General features: G+C 43.5%; 1 protein-coding gene across 8 annotated transcripts in view; it reads left to right on the top strand.

The window, feature by feature from the left end:
* CFAP20DC (CFAP20 domain containing) overlaps positions 1-10,091 on the top strand; it is a 219,110-nt gene extending 209,019 nt beyond the window's left edge. For all 8 annotated transcript variants that reach the window (XM_025186465.2, XM_075938433.1, XM_075938430.1 and 5 more), the window contains 2 exons: positions 3,572-3,663; positions 9,414-10,091. In XM_025186465.2, the coding sequence (XP_025042250.1) occupies positions 3,572-3,663; positions 9,414-9,526 (205 nt within the window). In that variant the 3' untranslated portion in view covers positions 9,527-10,091. The remainder of the gene's footprint in view (positions 1-3,571; positions 3,664-9,413) is intronic.
* Positions 10,092-14,039: the final 3,948 nt, after the last annotated feature.

The raw sequence follows: 14,039 nt of genomic DNA, 5'->3' as shown, positions 1-14,039 counted from the left end.
CCATGTTTGAGGCAGGGATGCTACTTACCCAGTCTGGTGGCAGGCAAGATGGCAAAGCCCCAGCCCTGCTGGCCACTGTCTTTGTGCTACAGCTGCCCCCAGTATCGCGTTCCTCCTCTCTGTGCCCCACCCTCTCATGTCCCTCTGCTCTCTGCCCCTCCCTTTCCCTGGCATGGAAACCAGCCCCATTCCTGGCACTTCCTGTTTTCCAGGTGCAACCAAACCCTGACCCTGGTTTTAAGTTAAAGTAAGAGGAAGCCACACACCACATTTGGTGGTCTTAGCTCTGATGATTTAGGAAGAGTTCTGGAACAGACAGACAGACGCACTCTAAAATACATAGAGATGTGCCAGACCATGGGCCCCAAGCTGGCAGAAGAAAGTAGTGAAAAGCCAGCACATCTGGCTGGCTTCATGAGCATTTCTGTAGCCAGGGGAATCCCCCTTAGCCGCTCTTACACCTCATCCTCTTGGCCTTCAGCATACGGGCATGCTAGGACATCCCCATGCCTGGCTGGTGGAGAGCCCTTTGGGTATTAGTTACAGCAGCCCTGAAACTGCTCTCATGTATACCAGAAACCCACCGCATCCTAAGCCGGCCCCCACATCAGGCAAAACAAGGCTGACATCTTTAAAGGCACCTTTGTCCTTTCCCTCTCTCCTCTGCCCCGTTCACTTTTGCCCTGACCACAGCTTGGTCCAGTGGGGGAATCTAGGTTTGTATTGGGACTCTGGAAACATGTCTTAGGCTATGTCTAAACTACAGAGTTTTTTTGGAAAAACTGCCATTTTTCCGGAAAAAACTCCAGTTACGTCCACACTGCAGTCACGTTCTTTCGAAAAAAATCAAAAGAACTCAGGGGTTTTTCCAACATTGGTAAGCCTATTGCTACGAGGAAGAAGCCTTTTTCCAAAAGAGCTCTTTCTCAAAAAGGCGCGTGTGAACAGGGAAGAGGGAGTTCTTTCGGAAGAAGAGGAAAGAGGAAAAAGCCCAGTAATCACAGCTTAAGTGGGAGAGAGCGTTCATTCAGTGTGGATGCTGTCTTTTCAAAAAGCAGATTGCTTTTTCGATGCGCTTTGGCAGTGTGGACGCTGTCTTTCGGAAGACGTTTTTTCAGAAGATCTCTTCTGGAATAGCTTCTTCCGAAAGAAGCCTGCAGTCTAGATGTAGCTTTAGTCTAATAAGGCAGGATTGCTTACCCAGGTCTCCGTGTTCAATTGTCAGGGCTTTTGATGCATTTAAGGCGAGTTCATGGTTTATGTGGAAGTTTTGGCAAAGATCAGAGATTTTCCAGGAACACTGATGGGCGTATTTAGTTGTAGCTGGTTTCCCATATTGAAGCCTGGCTCCTGAGTGGTGCGCAAGAACTGCTTTGAGTCACAGGATAACGTGAAAGAACCACCCTAGTAACCTGAGTATGCAGATGCCTCTACTTCTGTTCAAGGCACTTGGTGGGAAAAGTCTGCAGCTCAGTCTACAGCCAACCCCCCACTCTCCCTAAAGGGCGGTTTTGTCCTGCACATCTGGAGTCTGATGCTCTCTGCCCTACCACATTCAACTGCAACCATCAAATACAGGGTCAGAAAATGGGGCCCAGTGTCTGAACACCTGGATTTCGTATGAACACATTGATGTGTAAAAGGGAAGTCAAATCCCCCGGAGCCATTGATTCCCCTATGAGGGGCACGTACAATATACATACATTGCTAATGCTTAGATATATTTGCTATTTGTATAGGAGTAAGACATGACAAAGGTCAAGGCCTGTCACAGGTAATAACTTATAATAAGGAGACGAAGGGAAGTGAAACCAGTCTTCTGTTAAGTAGAGATATGGATAGATTCCACATCCTTTAAACTTGTGACCGGCTCAAGCAGGAAAGGAAAAAGGGAAGTATGGCTTGCCCATTGTTCAGCAAGTAGGCACTGTATTTAACCTCATTTGGAAAATCAACCTGACCTATAGGAATGCTAAATGTCAAAGATGAAGTAACCTATCATGTTAAGGCACCTAAACCAGGAAAGATGTGAACCCTATAAAAACCCCTGCCTGTGAGATGTTGGGGGTCGGCTCTGATTTGAACATTGAGTTCCTTAGCCGTACCGTGGTTGCAACCAATAAACTTGAGTTGGACCCAGCCTGAAAGTGTGACTCTCTTCTTGGGGTAAATCAGACTAGCCTCCAAGGGGACGAAACCTTGCAATTTATGCAACAACATGAAACACGAGTTATTTCACAAAGCTTTAGAAAATCCACTGTGCTACAACCGCCTGCAAAGGACACGCTAGATACGGGGTAACTAAGCCATCCCTGGATCATCTGGCCAGACTCCCTTCTTAATTACAGAAGGCCACCAAATCTTGCTAGTTTCTGAAGCAAAACCCCTCCTGGACCCAGCTGCTGCAGTGGGGTTTTGCTTCAGAAACTAGCAAGAGTTGTCCTCTAACTCTATATAGTCAGCCAAGAAAATGTGTTCTTAATGGAACTCTGTGGTTCTTTGTTTTGTGACAGCTATACGAAAAGGTGACCAGTGTCTGTGTGGTTGTTTTTATTGTTTGTATGACAGTTGCCTCTAGGGGCTTCAGGTCCGTTGTGCTGACAAACACACAACCGAAAGATGGGCCCTGCCCAGAAAAGCGCACAGTCTAACTGTGATTGCGGCTCTTTCTCCCACAGCCATCAAGACTTCTGCTACTGCTGTGTCATTTTTGCATGTATACGTCTGGTATGAAATCTTTTTTTTTTCTTTTTTCTTCCCGCCTCCCCCCCCCTTTTTTTTTTAACTACACTGAGCATTCTTCTTCCATATCCCTTTTGTTGGCTATATTCTGGAAATAATAATGCAATAAATAAAAACAAACATTCCTTTGAAAATTAGACCAAAAGTGTATACGTGTGTAAATATGCGTAAGTATATAATTATGCAAGTATATTCATAGAATGAGCTAACTGTGTTGCAGTTTAATATAAACCAGTAATTTGCTGCCATGTAGGAAGTTTGTCTGCTATAATTAGAGAAATAAAATAAAATGTTATCCAAAAATGCTCCATTAGCATGAAAGTCCATGAGAAGAAGTCTTTACAGATGTGGTGTTAACAATGTGTATTTGTTTGTGATTATCAAATTCCATTGTATAGCACATTAACTGTGCTTATTGCATTAGGTTTGCTTTGGTAATTGTTGATAAGGTGTCTCAAAACGAAATACACATAAAATGGGCAAGTTTAAAATAGAAGTGGGTTTTGTTGTTCTGTTATAGTCAAATGGCCGCATTCCGGCATATATTTACTTGAAGGAAAATTGCTTTGTGAGCTTTAGGGCTACTGTTGAACTCCTTGGAGACGTCTACCTTAGGAGCTATGTGTTTTGCTGCCAGACTTTGGGAGTCTGCTGCTGACTTTATTAAATGTGAAAAGCGTATAATTTGGTAACATTGTGAAATCTGGCTTTCTTCTGTTGCACCACACCTAAGATATTCATCAAACATTTTTATCCTACTTGTGAGATTTGGGGAGGAACAAAACAACTTTGTTCAGAATGACTGACATTTGAATTTGTCTTTTTTCAGGGACTGGTTAAGTGTGTTCAGCCCTCCCATAATTCTTCCAAGCCAAGAGCTAGCTCAGCATACTGACTCTTCAGCAAATCTACGTGTTCCAGGTAAGAATTTATACACATGAGAATATGTGACTGGCTTACTAATGGTCAGAAAGAAATATTGCTCAGTATTGCCCTTACGCTGCTGTTAAATGCTGACTTCCGCAAGGAAGTCCTCGTGGCCATTTGGTTGCGCTCCCACGGAGGTAGATTCTGGTCAGACTCAAGTCTCCTGATTCTTACCTTCAGTTCAAACTAGTAGAGTCAGGCAGGAAACAGAGCTGTGTCTCCGGTAAGTGGAGAACGCCTTTGCTTAGTGACTGTGGCCTGCTAATGCCGAGCAGTTTGGATTAGCCCTGGACGTCAGTGCAGCCTGTTCATTTGGAAAGAGGATGTTGCTGCTGGAGCAGAAGGAGGTAGGAATGGAGAGTCCATGTAGGGAGGAGTGTAGCCTTTACTCCTACAGATAATCGCTACCCGCCAGAACAGCTCCACTGACTGAAGTGGACCCACACTGATGTGCAAGCACTGCTCATGTAAGTGAAGAGTTCAGATCCTGTCCTAAAGGAAAGTTTGGTTTTGCTCTTGAGCATGGTTACGTACTCCTGAGTCAACACCGAAAATGACAGCAGCACCCAGGTGCTAAGGTTCTTTGCTGGAGACAGGTCTGGCCCTAGAGCAAACGGTGCACCGTTTCCCCCCTCCGTTTGTTAATCTTTTGAATACCGTTTTTTGTTTTTGTTTTTGCATTGTAGCCCGTTTCACAACTTTGCTGCCCAATTTGTATACATGATTTTTCCCTGTCATTGTAAGACAAGAAATGTGCATGCTAGGATCTGTAAAATTTGCCCCTTACTACAAACTAGATTGCAACTGAGCTTTTTGCATCCACTTCTGAGTCCCTGAAGACTCCTTCAGGGGCATCTTTTAATGGACAGTATTAGGAAGTGCAAAAGCCTTTGTTCTGCAGCCTTAGAAAGTCATCAACCATTATGTGTTAGGCACAGCCAAAGTAGCAGCAGTGTTCCTTTCATATTGTTGCATATATAGGGGTTTGACAGGTATTGCTGGCATCTTGTTAAGTAGGTCCTTGATTAGTAGCTACTTACACTTTTCAAATCTTAAAACACAAGTACAAGTACAATAGAACAAGATTCACATTATCACAGCTGGGCTCTCACTTCATTCTTTTGTCCCACTGACTGACTAGCCATGCCCCACCCCATAAATACCCACAAGGGCATGGCTGACAACAGTCTAGGAGGGTGAGGGAAACGTTATTCTCAGAAAGTCTGGAAGGTTCCATGATATTCTACAAAGCTCCAGAATGTTCTAGGAAGTTAGAGAAAAAATGAATCTGCATAGGGAATATCTGAAACATTTTACTTCAAACATTCTATTTTCCTTTTTGTTTCTAACACCAAAAATGGCACCTGACCCTGACACCCCTAAATCTGGCTCTGGCTAGAAGATGACAAAGAATGTGTCTTGAAACAGCAGTGAACAACAATAGAATTAAAATAAATGCATCTTTTCCTACAAAGGTCCTTTTTTTCTTTTCTGCTACCCGAGGGAATAGATTAGGTTCCTACATTTTTCACTAGGTACAGAGAATTCAGTGTGAGATCTCATAAATCTCAGCTGTGTATTTTGTCGGCCCAAGGGATGAACATGTGTCAGTGATTTACTGTCTAAAATAGATTATGCCCCTCAAATTTGGAATCTTTTATAGGTGTACATTTGTAATTGCTTATGACAGCAAAATAGAATGCTGCTGTCAAGAGGGACCTTGCTTTGACGAATCGAATAAATATGTTATGTTAAGTGGCCCAAATAAACCAAAGAGAATGGGACAGCAATCCTTGAGTTAAAAGCATGTTAGACATATATTTCAGAAAGGGACCTGAGATGATTCTTGATGTCAGTATTATGAAATCCAAAACTTGCAGCAGTAACCCTAGAATTTCCATAAAATGAAAATTGAAGGATTTAGCTCAGAAAGTGGCACAGATGCATATTTGCCAATTGGTTGTTTTTTCCCTCTGATTCTCACAAGAATCTCTAATCAAGGTAACTTGTGAAATGCTTATAAATTAGCTTCCCTTAACAAAATATTGGATGTGTTGATAGTAGTGTTCCAATATATTTATTGGAAGCTAGGGAAACTTTTGAGAAAGAGGGAGCCTGTTCAGGAAGGATGAGCATCACCTAAACCAAAATGGAACCAGACTGCTGGCACTTAACATTCAAAAGGTCAAAGAGAAGTTTCTAAACTAAGGGCTGGGAGAAAGCCGACGGGTGCGGAGCAGCACATGGATCCAACAGAGACATCCCTTAGGGGAGCCCATAATTACAATTACACAGGGAACTTGGCCTGTCAATGGCTTTTGTTGCTTGAAAAGAAGCTTCTCGTGTCAGGCTGATTAGGGAAACTCTGGATCTCCATGGTCTTCACCTGCCATCACAGATTCTTGACGTCATCCATCCTCCTTTGAGCATTAAGCCAATTGTAAACCTCTTTCTCTTCTTTTTTGCTGATTAAAGAGTTAATTTGCCAAGTGCGAAATGTGCCTCTCCTCTGATGAGTAGGTGCCAGGATTTCCTAAAGCTCATCAAACCATTCCTGAGCGTGGTGAGTGGACGAGCTAGTTGATTCTGCACACGCCCTGTGAATATTAGCCTTGAACGCCTTGCAATGTATCTGCGCATGGTTGAGGTTGTCAGGTAGGTCAGAGAGCCTCTTGGTGAGGTGTTGCTGATAGGTCTCACAACTAGCATGATTTTGAAATGCCACGACATTAAATCTCTTTTGTGTTCTGTTCAGTTGCTTACGGCGTGGTGATACAAGCCACGTGTTCAGAACTGGTCTGACTAAATGATGGTCTGTCCAGCTGTCATCGGTACCTGGCTCAGCTCGTGTAACATGGACCCCAGTACAATTACAGGCTCTGACAATGACAGTAGCAAGAAGATACAAGTGTTCAGAACGTGGGTGTTTCCCTCTGTGTTTGTGATAAGCAAATCATGCTGCGTAGGGGAAGAATGCTATCAGCGTTAGCTTTCCCCAGCCCTTCTCTCCCCGTGGGGTCTCTCTGGAGTTTGAGATGTTGCCCATCTCTTGCATTGAAGTCACCTACGAGGCTACCTTTCTCTTCCTGGGCTCTGGAAGTGAGAACTGCATCAAGAGCACACAAGAACTGCTCTTTGTTGTCTTCATCATCATCAAGTGTGGGCATGCACCCACTAACGACCATGCACCCACTAACGACCATGCACCCACTAACGACCATGCATATTGGTTGCTACTAAGCTTAAGACAAGTCATGACACAAAGGTTAATACCCATTTGGAGTTCTAAAAGCTGGTTAGCAATCTTGTTCTTGATGGCCAAACCAGCCCCATGAATATGCCTCCCTTCAACTGTCTTTTCTTTCCCAAAGAAGATATAGCCACCTCCATCTTCTTCCAGTTGGCCGCCTCCTGCCCCATGGGCCTCATTCAGGGCAGCACTATGGACACTCTGTCTTGCAAGCTCTCTAGCTCTCATAGCAGTTCTGCTTCCAGAGCAGTCAGTGTCCCAGGAATCCATGGCAGTGCAAACATACCAGGTGGCGAATTCATTGCTTGGTTTTGTGTGCTCTGAGCAGAGATCGCTCCTTTTCTAGCCCTTTGCTCATTCAGGGGGAGCAGAGGGGATCCTGAAAAGGGCCAGCCATAGGGGCAGCTGCCAAAATGACACTTGTGAATCCACGTGCAAAACGACCAACATATGGCTGCCACCTGCATGCAGGTGTGTGACCACAGACTCCCAGAGATCTCTGCTTTGATCCCCAGTGCCACTCATCCGTCACTGCAGGACGTGGCTGGCGAGAGACGTTAACACTCTTGGCAGAAGCCTTCTCATAGGGAGCCCGTGTGCAGACAACAGCCTCACAGAACTTGACAGGAAGGAACCCTGAACCCCATGGCAGGGGAGTCCGAGACAGCCGGAGGCCTGTGTCCTGCCACATCTGTCACCTGCCAGGAATAGGGAACTGACACATCCTCCAATACATCTGCTCCTCTGTTATGTCCCTCGAGACATTACAGGCAAAAGGCGTGTGAGAGCTCTCCGCACCAAAGAGTTATGAGCATGCAGGGAGCTAAGAGATCTGTTTCAGTCTAGTATCTGGACTATTAAATAAACTGCAAGGCTGTATTTAGGATGTGGAAATCCATTCTTAGCCCCAAGTACAAGTACAAGATGAATATGCGCTATCCACAGTTTGTAAAACAAAGTTCTTTTCTCAGCCCTGCTTTTCTAATAGCTAAGTGTGAGTGAAGACATAACTTTTTGATAGGAAGTAATTCACAGTTGAATGCAATCTGTATCTTGCATTTCATCATCAAAGTTTACATCTCTCTCAGAATCGTAATGCAAAGCATGTGGTTTATATGCCAAAGTAATAGCCTGTTATGCTAACAGCAGCAGTTTCACAACACTCGGAATCTATTTACACCTGGGAATGCACACTGAGAAATAGGTTATCTTCTCTGCTTGCCAAGAAAGAGGCTGGCGTGGTAGATGCACAGAAACACAGGTTACTTGCCTGTGTGGTAACTAGAGTTCTGTGAGATGTTTGCCCTTGTACGTGCTTCCCCTTAGCATGTGGTATAGGCATGACCTTCGCAGCTTCCTCTGGCAAGGACTTCCAAGGCTGCCTGGTGCGTTGTGTGAAGAAATGCTTCCTTTTGTTTGTTTTATACCTGCTGCCTATTCATTTCATTTGGGGACCACTAATGCTTGAGCTCTGAGGAGTAAATGACATTACTTTATTTACTTTCCTCACACCCATCATTACTGTATAGACTTCTATCATAGCCCCCTCTTAGTTGTCTTATTAATCTTGCCTCAGACAGAAGCTGCTCCATACCCTGTGATCGTTTTGTTCTGCTTTTCTAACCTTTTCCAATTCTAATCTATCTTTTAAGAGATGGGGTGACCACATCTGCACCCAGTATTCAAGATGTGGGCATCCTATGGATGGATATAGCGGCAATACGATATTTTCTCTCGTTCTCTATCCCTTTCCTAATGATTCCCAACATTCTTCTTCACGTTTTCCACTGCCGCTGCACGTTGAGTGGATGCTGTCAGAGAAGTCTCTACAGTGACTCCAAGATCTCTCTTGAGTGGGAACAGCTACCTTAGACGCCATTATTTGAACTGTGTAGCTGGGATTCTGTTTTCCAATATACACTACCTTGCGCTTACCAGCACTGAATGTGGTCTGCCATTTTGTAGCCAGAGTCCCACTTTTGGTTTAGGGATCGCAAACTGCATCTGGGGTAGGATCTAAATTATTATTTCTGCTGCTCTGCTTTTCAGCTAGAAAAGATTTGTCAGAATACCACCATGTCTGGTTACCAAACCAATAACAAGTTTACCACCCTGAAGCATGATTAAGGGCAATACATAACTGTTTAAGCAATTCTGTGAGAGAGTGTGCTTCAACTCCTTATCAATACATTTATTTTAGACCAACTTTTGATATACATTCCAGCAAACTCTCTGTGCTTTAGGTTATTAGGCAAATTTTGCATTATATAATGTTACCTCAACTAAATATAAATCTTCAGAAACACAAATGAAACCATGAATAAATGTTAACCTCAAATGTAACAATTTTAGTATTTTATGCAAAACCCAAGAGATTACACCCTTCTAAAGAAGCACTCAGCCAGATTGTCTGCTGTGATAAAAGGGTGTGTCTCCTGTGTTTCAGGAGTGACTAATAAGGTAATTTTGCTCTTATTTCTCTCGCTTCACACAGGTGAAGATGACTTCAGTACAGAGGAGGATGAGGAAGTCCTGACTCTTTTGTATGATCCATGTCTAAACTGCTACTTTGATCCAGAAACTGGAAAATACTATGAGTTGGCTTAGCAAGTTCTTGGTTGAGAGAGTATTGCTCTCCATCAGAACAGAATTAACATCTAGTTCTCTGTTAAGTATTAACCCGAATGTAACACTTTATTGTGTAATTAAAAATTGGAATCAGTAAGTAATTTTGCAAGCAAAGGAATATATTTTACAAATAATGTAACATCGGATTTTGGTAGTTTTGTATTGTAACACAGTAGAACATCACAGCACACGTGCTTGACAGCTGTTTGTGAGACTGGTTTGTTTCATATTAAATATTGAAAGATTCTGTGTGTGAACTAATTAGGTTGAATCAAAAGGTTTTGCAGTTTTTATATATGTAAATTATGGCTTCATACAAAGAAAACGTCGGGGGGTTCGTTACTGTCTTAAGAGGTGGGGGTTTTTTTGTACTCCAACAAATGTAGTGTGATGTTTGAAGACACATGTTCCATGGGCTAGTCACCTTCCTTCCTCTTCAGGAAAGTCTCTGTACTAATTAAATGATAATAACTGCTTTTGAGAAATCTTATCCACTTATAAACCTCATAAGGTTACTATAATACATTGGATTACTGCTAGCAGATTTAAAGCCTCTTCATTTTGTATATTTGCGTTGTGTAAATGTTTCTTGGGTTTCGTCACAATCCCCTCTGTCGACTGCTTGGCACATAAGGTCCAACATCAAAACTCTCGAGCATTGGAGTTCATACAGTCCAATGCTGTTCACAGCTGACCTCGTATTACATGGTCAAGCTGTGAATCCAAACCACACCAGCGATTTCATACATGACTGGAAAGCTGATGTCCTCTTTCAAGGGTGGAAGTGGGACGGTATCCCTCTGTTCTACAGGTAAAACCACGGGTAGTTGTGGGTGACTGGTGCGGGAGGAAGCTATGTGGAGACACATTCTGGGTATACCTTCCAAATGTGTGTGTTAAGTGCTATGTTCTTTTTCCAGTGAAGGCAGGTGTCTGGGAAAGCAAACGGAACTTTTTGTGGTTTGTTACGAAGACTCGAGCTCCAACGGCGAGATGTAAATACTCGTGTTACCCCCGCTCCGGCTGAGAGGTGGTAAACTGTGTTCGTACTGTGCACACCTTCTTGTGGTGCGTCGACAAAACCGTCTATGGCAATCACTTGCCCACGGCTCAGCCCCTTTGTTTTCAGTTTAAACCAGCTTTTGCTGAAGCAATCCCAGGTGTTACAAAAAGCAGCATAGGCGGGGGGGGGGGGCGTGATTTTCACTCTACTTTTGTATCCATTCAAATATATAAACAATAACATCGTTTATTAGAACCCAGTGCGTTGCACGAGCTAGCGGTATTCTGAGAATTCCTTTGTCTGGGGGTTTGTGCAAAGCTGCCCATTGTGGCGAGGCTATGGATGAGTTCGGAAGACCCGCACAAGGAACAGGCCCACACACACATTTCAAGCTGTTGGCAGGTAGCAGTGTCGAGATGTGACAGGCTGACACGGGAATGAAACCGCAATCTGTATCTGGATACATTTCACACCACAAGGAAGGATTCAAAAGTTTCCAAAAAATGGATCAAATCAATCCGGCCAAGAAATATACTTGGACCTCCTTGATCCGGGCGTCCCTGATCTGGGAACACCTTGGGTGGGTCGGACCCTAGCAAAGGCAGAAGGAAGCGGTTGTGTGCTCCTGCTCCCCCTCCCAGCTAGGGGAATGGCACTGTAGCAAAATGCTTGTCCAGAGGCTTTTCGCCTGCTGGTCTCAAAGCGGGAGGGGATGGTTCCTGGGTGCAAGGGTCAGTGTGCAGCCATATGTGCCCTTGGGAGCGGAGCGCCAGGTAAGCACCCCATCCCTCTCACACCCAGGCCCCACCCTGCAGTCATGCACCCTCCGCATCTCCCTGACCCCATCTGTATTGGTGTCTATGTAACGTGTTAAATACAAATTCTGTGCTTTGCAAAGTGTGTTTATTTTCACCTTCAAAACAAAAAGCAGGCACGCCGTCTGCCACAACAAGAGAAGATGGCAGAGCACTGCAAGGTACAGTTTTGCAGTGTTGATGTTTCTTTTATCATCGTACCTACATAATGATGATAAAAACAAAGGAAGTTTAAATGCAGTGCAACAAAACAAAAAGTAGACATGCTGCACTGTCTAGCACACATTTAGCTCGTAAACATGAGACGTGGCAGAGCACTCTACTGTACAATCAGCGGTTTTCAGCTTAATCACCTACATATGATCATAAAAACACAATAAAAGTTTAAATGCATTAAGGATTTATCTGACGACATGTTAGACATGTCCTCTACTCTATAATGGTTTGTACATACAAAAGCTTTAGTAATAGACTCTTTCACCTTTCATTACAGCAAACACCCATGGTCCAGAAAATTCCATAATCTGGCATAGCCTATTTCTCAAAATTGCCAGATTAAAGAGGTTCAAGTGTTTTTTGGGGAGAATGACGTTGCTCGGAACAACAACATTAAAGAGAGGTTGGCTGGAAAGAGTTGTGTTTTGATAAATTGCCAGATGTTCTCAACTGCCCCATGCTGATGATTTTCTTTTCATTTTTTGTTTTTGCTGGGGAGAAGCCTGCACTCATTTTGGCAGATTTGGAGTTTGTAAAGTCACCAACAGCCGAACTGTTGCAGTTTCTATCAGTAACACTTCTAATGAACATGAACTTACCTGGAAGGATGTGGCAACAGTGAATTCCAATTCTGCTTCCTCGTGCACTAAGTGCACGTAAATCGAGCTGAATGAAAAACCTACATAGCTTTGTTTATCTTGCACAGTGCACCTGCTGCATGTTGCTGTCTTTCATACAACAGGAGTTCACATAAGAACATAAGAACGGCCGTACTGGGTCAGACCAAAGGTCCATCTAGTCCAGTAGCCTGTCTGCCAGTGGCCAGCACCAGGTGTCCCAGAGAGGGTGAACCAAAGACAATGATCAAGCGATTTGTCTCCTGCCATTCCTCTCCAGCCTCTGACAAACAGAGGCCAGGGACACCAATTCTATCCCCTGGCTAATAGCCTTTTATGGACCTAACCTCCAGGAAATTATCTAGCTTCTCTTTAAAATCTGTTATAGTCCTAGCCTTCACAGCCTCCTCTGGCAAGGAGTTCCACAGGTTGACTACACGCTGTGTGAAGAAGAACTTTCTTTTATTAGTTTGAAACCTGCTACCCATTAACTTCATTTCACAAAATGATTGATTTTTAAAAGTTCATAATAGATACTGGTAGGCTGCGTCTAGACTGGTAAGTTTTTACTGTCTACATTGGCCACTTGAATTTTCACAGGAACACCGATGATCTTATGTAAGATTGTCAGTGTTCTTGTGGAAATACTATGCTGCTCCCATTCGGGCAAAAGCCCTCTTGCGCAAATGCTTTTGTGCAAGAGGGCCAGTGTAGACAACGCGGTATTGTTTTGCACAAAAAAACCCCAATCATGAAAATGGCGATCGGGGCTTTCTTGCGCTAAACCGCATCTAGATTGGCACAGACACTTTTCTGCAAAAAGTGCTTTTGCAGAAAAGCATCTGTGCCAATCTAGACGCTCTTTTCCGCAAATGCTTTTAACAGAAAAACTTTTCCGTTAAAAGCATTTGCGGAAAATCATGCCAGTCTAGACGTAGCTGTACAGTTTTCAAGCCTTTAAGTAACAAAACAAAAAACCTTCCTCTCTGGTGTTTGCAAAGAAATCACATTTGAACACTGCATTCCAGTTCCAGTTTGGTATTCGGCTTCACAGTGTTCTGAGGGGTGTCTTAATGCGACCTTTAAATCAGGAAGAATTCAACAATTGAAAAGCTGGAATCTCAAGCAGCTACCTATGCAAGACATTCAGCACAGCTTTCGTATCAAACTTGAATTCCTGATTGAAACACTTCACCCGCTATAGAAAGCACAGAAGAAATTGGAATCCAATTCTTTAACAGACAGTAAAACCTTCTTATGCAGAGGTGTATGGCACATCTGGAGAGATTCCAGAAAAAAATTATTTTCATGTGTACGTTGCCAGTCACTGAGCAGGACAGTTTGCAAAATATTTCAGAAGTTGTTGCAAAGAGCTGTCAAAACCTTGGGAAGCTACTGTCACTCGGAATATGTCCCTTGCAGCTTTTCACAGCTAATCATCTCTCTGGACAGTCATTGTGGTTTTTATCCTCGTCATAAAAGTGTGGTCTCGGCTGATAGATGTAAAGAGTAAGCTCATATAATCTCCCCCTTTGTGGCTTCTAAGGAAGAAAGTTCAAAACTAGGAAGTGAATTTTATGGCTATGTTTCAATGCCATCTCGCCTCTTCAAATCTGGAAAATCCAGCACACCAACTTCCTAGCTCTCAGCTGTGCTGCCTCTCACATCCTCAGTGCCCCACTGGGCTCACCTGTTGTGAGAACAGGCCTTGGAAAAGACTCCTTATAAAGATAGCTACGAGCTTGCGCTCCAGGGGACTTTTGGAAATTATACTGGAAAACTTCACATAAGCCAGTGAGTGTTTCTAAATATGTTAAAATATTGGGCCCAGTTATTAGGTG

The sequence above is a fragment of the Pelodiscus sinensis genome, chromosome 11, assembly GCF_049634645.1.
Source record: "Pelodiscus sinensis isolate JC-2024 chromosome 11, ASM4963464v1, whole genome shotgun sequence".
NCBI lineage: Eukaryota > Metazoa > Chordata > Testudines > Trionychidae > Pelodiscus > Pelodiscus sinensis.
Note: the sequence above shows the minus strand (reverse complement) of the source record. Positions and strands in the feature narration are given on the sequence as shown.